The sequence below is a fragment of the Solanum stenotomum genome, chromosome 12 (assembly GCF_019186545.1).
Source record: "Solanum stenotomum isolate F172 chromosome 12, ASM1918654v1, whole genome shotgun sequence".
NCBI lineage: Eukaryota > Viridiplantae > Streptophyta > Magnoliopsida > Solanales > Solanaceae > Solanum > Solanum stenotomum.
Genome location: NC_064293.1, coordinates 19557896 through 19565252, shown reverse-complemented (window position 1 = coordinate 19565252; position 7357 = coordinate 19557896). Strand labels below are relative to the sequence as shown.

The 7357-nt window shown below is 32.5% G+C and overlaps 1 protein-coding gene across 1 annotated transcript; it reads right to left on the bottom strand.

Annotated features, from left to right (window-relative positions):
- Nucleotides 1-3428: 3428 nt before the first annotated feature.
- On the bottom strand, nt 3429-5633 carry LOC125848268 (pentatricopeptide repeat-containing protein DOT4, chloroplastic-like). The gene has a single exon (XM_049528107.1). The coding sequence runs from the start codon at nt 5507-5509 to the stop codon at nt 3590-3592; it is 1920 nt and encodes a 639-aa protein (XP_049384064.1). The 5' UTR covers nt 5510-5633; the 3' UTR covers nt 3429-3589.
- Nucleotides 5634-7357: the final 1724 nt, after the last annotated feature.

Here is a 7357-nt window from a genome sequence, read left to right as displayed (position 1 = left end):
AGTTAATTTTATAAATTTAAATTATATACCTTCTAATTATATAAATTTAATTTTATTGATCAACAATAGTTTNACTCTGATGAAGTATCCTTTACATGTCATCATAATTAGGAGGTGATCACTACACTGACATCCATTCAAGATCGAACGTATATAATAAAACTATCTCGCATTTCATACTGGAATGGATTATATGTTAGCTCTTCACCTCTACTACATCATGACATGAGATATTAAGTTTATGATTAGACGACGGACTGATAGGATTTGTACATTACTCTATAAATATAAGTATAATTATCTCCTAATTCATATCAACGTAGTTTCATACTCTAAATATGGATTATAGATATTTATTTATTTATTTCACGAATTCTAACATTTTATTTGTAAAAGTATACAAAATTGCTACACTTTTTGAACAATTAATCGTAGGTGTAAAATGAAATTTTAATATTATGCACAATAGCAAAATTATGATTAATAGGAATATTTTAAACATACCGACCTCCGGATGTCGCTTTTATTAAAAGTAATTAGATATAATAAAAAATACCGACCTCATGAGGTCGGTATCACATTAAATTTTAAGATAAATAAAAAGTAATCATGTTAATTAAATAATATTGACATCGGGAGGTCGGTATTTTATATTAATTTATTTTTTAACTTATATAAAACCGTCATTCGGAGGACGATTTATTTAAAGTTAATTGAAAATATTAATTTATTACATACTATTTAATTTTACCAACATCTGGAAGTCGGTATTATAATTTTTTTGTGTTTTATTTCACACAAAACCATTCTCCGGAAGAAGATTTAAATAAAATTAAATCAAAATATTTCTCAATTTTGTTTTTTATATGGAGAAATGGGGAAAATTGCGTCTGCTAGTGCAAATATTTTTAAAAAAGTGACGGACAATGTCTCTATGTTCGTCGCTTTTTTAAAAAAATGTTTGACCAACATTTTGACCAAAAAGTGACAGACTAAGAGACATTGTCCGTCGCTTTCTTAAAATATTTGACCAGATATTTTGACCAAGAAGCGACGGACATAAAGATGTTGTCCGTCGCTAATTTAAAAAACAATTAAACAATTAAAATTAATAAAAAGCGACGGACGGCGTGACTTTTTTTAAAATAAATAATTATTTTTAGTAAAAAGCGACGGATTGCGTCACTATCTATATAAAATAATTAATTAGCAAAAATATGCAAAAAAAGCAACGGACTAAGTGATGCCGTCCGTCGCTTTTAAAAAAAATTTAAAAAAAAGTATTTTAATTAAAAAGCGACGGACTAAGAGACGCTGTCCGTCGCTTTTTTAAAATGTTTGACTAGATATTTTGACCAAAAAGCAACGGACTGAGAGATGACGTCCGTCGCTTTTTAAAAAAAATAATTAATAAAATAAAATAAATTAAAACGACGGACAACGTGATTATTGTTTAATTTATAAATAATTATTTTTAATAAAAAGCAACGGACGACGTCTCTATATATATGAAATAAATTATTGTTTGCTTATCCCTGTAATTTCCCCTAAAACAAATTAGCAAAAAATAATAATTTGACTCTCAAAATTTCAACTATGCCATAAAACTGAAACAAAAAAGGAATAATATATATACATAGTTTAAATTGAAAGTTGTGAATTCGGTTCAACCCGCAATCGAGGGCCAGCTCCACCCTGGCTTTTACCACATTTTGCATTCACGTTTTGTAAATAAATGGAAAAGTCAGTGGCGCAGCTTTTTTCTTATACATGTGAGAATCTCCAACTAGTGAGGATCCAATAACTCTTGTTTTGCCTTTTTTTTTTTCTTTTTCTTCTATAAATACTCTATAAAAGAAAGAGGTTAAGAGCATCCCATCAATTTCATTACTCCTATTTCTCTCATTTAATTCATCATTCAATATGTCTCAAACAAAGACTTTCCTTGCTATCTTTGTCCTTGCAATGATCTTCTCTAACATTATTGAGTCTATTGAGGGGAGAAACATCAAATTCGAGGACAAAAATTATTTGATGAAACCTAATGTTCATACAATTATGAAATCAAAAAGACAGAGTAGAAAGCTGACAGAATTCACTGTTCAAAACAATGAGTATCCACCTGCCTCACCATCTCCTGGATATGTAGATGGTCATAGTCCGGGGATCGGTCACTAGCTATTATTTTATTATTGTAAATATTATCTTTGTGCAGGAATCATGCTAATGTTCTGTATTATTCCAACTTTATTGGATGTCCGGCCTTGAAGGCGCATTATATTTTGTGTATGTACATATAAATGTAAGTTATGCATGTATTAATGTAAATTGTTTATGTTCAGGACCTTATTAGACAACAAAAAATGTTCAAAGGAGTAGTTTTCAATTTGTCCCGAGGTGTGACGGGCTTGTACATAGAAGACATAACTATGTTAATAAAAGTTTGGTTTTTTACTAATTATTTCAAGTTCTTAGACGAAATGGCAATACAATCCAACATGAATTTTGTGGTTTTTAACAAGTTATGTTTAATGTTGGAATTAGAGATCAATTACCTATTATAAGAAGAAATACTATATTTTTAAAACAGGCTAAATAGAAAAATACAATATTTAAACTGAAATGGAGAGATTAGTACATAAATCATAGTTACATATCATGCTCCTCTAACATGCCGATCAAACTTAATCCATCTGCAAAACTTTTCAGCACGGTTTCAGAATACAACAAATATATTTTCAGTAAACTAATGTCATCTTAGCTTGATTGTGCATCTCTTAGCTCTACTTTCATGTCACTTCCATGCAAACGAGGGTGGATCTAGGAGCACAAGGTACTTGAACCCTCTCAACAAAAAATTATAGTACTTTTTATATATAAGGGGATTTATTTTATTTATATATATTGATTTTGAATCTATTGAACACAATATTAAAAGTTAGTTCAGTGGTTTAGTGAGTTCAAAATTCATCTATGGTTCCAAGTTCAAATTTCAATCACTACATTAATTTTTATTTTCAAACCTTCTTAGTAAAAATCCTGCACCCTGGCAAATGGGACGGAGCGATTATGGGGCGAATTCCTATGAACCTGTGAAGACTTCAACCCCCGCCCCACATAATTGCACTTTTTTTTTGAAGATATGTGAGTGTTTTATGATTGGAAGTTACAATCTTTTCGAGAACTAGTTTCCCTAAAAATATAACGTTTTCTTGGGTTTAAACTATATATATATTAGAACTGGTGCCACAAACTATTAACCGAAGATATTTTGTTCAATCTCACGTAGTTCAAAGGTATTTTAGGTAAAGAAAAAGATGACATGGTGCAACTATTTATGCACAATGCAGAAGGCAGCAAGCTAAGCTTAGTCAAGTGTTCATGGTAAATATAGTAAACACTTATCAAGGATAGGCAAAATTTTAGCATATATAACTTACCTGAACCTTTAAAATATCAAGGACCTGAAGCAATTTCAACTAGTATGATATCAAAATCTTAAATTTAACTCAAAATGCTAAAACCTAAAATTAGAAATTTTGAATCTGGTGATGATTAAGGTAAAAGATTTACATCTCTTTTTCTCTTCTCAATTTCCATCCACTACCCAGCTACAACCAGAACCCTTTACCAACCCCTTGGTTTCCATTAGTTTTCGCACGGCTAGGGCATCACTTATTCTTCCAGCTTTAGTATACAAATTTGAAAGTGTTACATAGTGTCCTGTATTTTCAGGCTCCAATTCGACTAAATTCTCCGAAGCAAGAACTCCAATGCTCACTTTTTGGTGTGCTAAGGCAGCAGCAAGTAGAGAACCCCATATATGTTTGTTCGGCTGAACAGACATTTTTCCTATAAAATCTGTGGCATCTTCAAGCCGACCAGCTCGTGTTAGTAAATCAACAACACAAGTAAAGTGTTCCATTCTGGGGTTCAGTCCAAATTCCTCCACCATTCTGTGGAAAATATCTAACCCCTCATCAACAAGTCCTGAATGACTGCATGCTGAAAGCACTGAAGTGAATGTCAAAGCGTTTGGTTGAACGCCAGAATGGCTCATTTTTTCCAGGAGATGAAGGGCATCTTGGCCCAAACCATGCATTCCCAACCCACCAATTATTGTATTCCATGACACTATATCTTTATGAGCCAAATGAGAAAATATACATAAAGCGTTTCCAATGCACCCACATTTTGAATACATGTGAATAAGTGCATTCCAAATGGGCGTGACATCCCAAAAACTACTTCGTAATATATAAGCATGAATTTGTTTCCCATATTTGACGTCACCACAAACAGGCAAAACAATTGAAAGTGTGGTGTCGTTAATCTTGATTCCTATAATCAGCATTTCCTTGAAATACTCCACCGCCAAGTCTTTAATCCCTAGTTCAGCAAAACCATGAATCATGGAATTCCAAGAAACAACGTCCGTTCTATCCATCAACTCAAAAACATGTCTTGCATCTTGAATCCTCCCACATTTAGCATACAGAGTCAGTAATGCAGGTCCAGAAGATCTGTGAAAAGCAAAAGGTGATTCTAGTTTAATCCCGTGTGCATGAATCTCCTGGGCACTCCTTAAATCCCCAATAAGCTGGCACGACGCAAGTACACTAGAGAGACAATCTAGGTCAGGCCAAACTTCTCTTCTATATATCATTTCCCTAAAAATATTCAATGCACTACCATGATTTCCAATTCTTGAATAGCCTGATATCAAAGTCGTCCACGATATTATACTTGGTTCTTTGATTAGCGCAAATATTTTCCTTGCCTCATCACATTGACCCATCCGACAATAAGCATCCATTACCGTGTTCAAAGTGACTATATCTGGCTGACAACCTTCCTTACTCATATGCCTCAACATCTCAACAGCCAAATCAAGTAACTCATTACATACATATCCCGAAATAATCAAATTCCATGAAAGCAAATCTTTTTCTTGCATCAAATCAAATACCCGTTTAGCACTCCGAATATCACAACATTTAGAGTACATATCAATTAAAGAATGACTAACTTGGAGATTCCATTCTACACCACACACAATTATATCTCTGTGCACTTGTAACCCAATACCCGAGCTCAAAAACTTAGCACAAACCCTCAGTACTAGAGGAAACACATACCCATCGGGTAAAATGTTGTCCAGTTTCATCTCCTTATAAGTATTTACACATTCTTTAATTAGGCGGTTACGTGAAAAATACGATATCATGGCGGTCCAGGCATACACATTTCTTTGAGACAATTTGACAAACAGGTTCTGGGCAGATTTAATATCGTCGCGTTCCGTATATACTTGTATCAATTTGGTGATGATGAATGGATTGTGGCTTTGACCATGTACGATGATTTGTTGATGGGTTTGTTTGCCTTGGTCTACTGATTTGGAATTGCTGCAGATTTGAAGCAAATTGTTTATTTCGAATGTCAAGAATGGTGTTCCGGTGAATGCTGGCACAGACGAAAAATTCTTGTAGAAGCTCCATACTTTCATCTATATTTGCAAAACAGACCTCGAACAGCTACTGAATTCCTAATATATAGAGAGGAAAAATTTCATAAGTTCATGGAGTTTTTGAAGAAGCTGACTCAGTCGTGATACCAATTATAAAGCAAATAATTAGGCTTGTTTGGTCATTCGATATGGTATCATGATACAAAATCTTATCAAATAAACAAAAATTATAAAAATTATTTCAAAGTTATTTGTTTTCCACTTAAATAATTGTTTCATCTAACTTTAATTTAATTAAAAACAAATTGAACATAAATTATTGTGTACTAGTCTTTAATATAATCCTCCCACATAATACAGACAATTTTCTCAAGTTGAACTTGCACTTCTCGATCATGTGACCGAGAAGACGAACCAACATTGTTACTTTGAGCCATTTGTTGGTAAATATCATCCGCAACTATATTTTCATGCTCATAGACCATAAATATTTCATCACTTTAATAATCGGTTGGTGTGAGTTAAAGTGATTATATGTTGGTGAGAATAATAAATTTTATGTCGGTGAGAATAATAAATTTTAAAAAGTAATGATGTAATTATAAATTTTATTTACATATGAAATAAATGGTTAGTAGATATAAATGTAGGATTGTTTTAACAAAATATAAATTTGTGGATCAATTTTTGTATTAAAAATACCTCAAATCATGATATGGAATTACCATATAATTCCATATCATGTTTTTGGAGAATATGGAATCACATCTCATGATATGAAATCATGAGATGGAATCATAAAATCACATGTCCAATGATTTCATCTCACGATATCATATTGTGATATGGTATCGCATTGCCAAACGTCTACTTAGTGCCTGGATGCACGATTCGACACTTAAACTACTGCTCTAAAGTTTAATAAGCAGACACGCATATTTTTCATGATAAATCTCACACGATTTAACATGAATCCAAACGTCTACTTATGTGATATATGGTATTTGTCAAATAGCATTGAGGCTACTTCTGAATATGTTGTTTTTGTAAGGAAAACATTTCACCATTGTCCATGAAGATGAAATTGGGCTAGGCGTATTTTGCCTTAATGGGCTCAAACTTGAGCACAACTTATCTCCTTTTATATTGGGAAATCCAATTCTCTTGTACACATGGTATGTGCACACGTATAGCCAATTTTAGGAAACTCCTTTAAGATATAGTCAAACTTACAAATTTTGTTGCTTTAAAATCAATTCCACACACATGTGTTTGTTTGGCTTGCGAAGCCCAATTTTTTATTTTAGAATAAAATAAAATAAAATGTGGGGTCACGATTTGAAGCTTATAGGTTCTGAATTCTTATCATTTTAAGTTATTGAGTTCCAAATTGATAATTTGTAAATATACAAAAAAGAAAATAAAAATTGAAGACAAATATAAAGTTAACCAAAACAATTGAATACAATCAAACTTGTAGCAACACTCTCCCTCCGTCCCTACAATCCAATGAATTAGCATCCAAGAGTGTGGCTTAGAGTTGATTTCGTTCCATCTTTCTAAATCTGGACGGATAGAGTTATCCGATACATGTGTTGTCCTGAATACCACAATTAAAAGATATACTTAACAAAATAGAGGGACAAATGAATTAGGTTGGATTTTGAGATGTTCAAACAAGATGACTAAAATATATATGGTCCGTAATATTAGTGATGAAAATGAAAAGAATACACAATGGCAATGGAGAAACATAAAATACTAGTGTGATGAAATTAAAGTAAATTTGTTTATTGCAAAAGGATAAGCAGTTAACCACCGAATAAAAGGAGTCAATGTACAAAGACAAAAGCAGTGGGAGGGGTTTGACCGGCCGCTCCACGCCAT

What these genes read in the sequence shown, in the direction of transcription:
- LOC125848268 (XM_049528107.1), bottom strand. Translation starts at nt 5,509, where the DNA reads ATGAAAGTATGGAGCTTCTACAAGAATTTTTCGTCTGTGCCAGCATTC.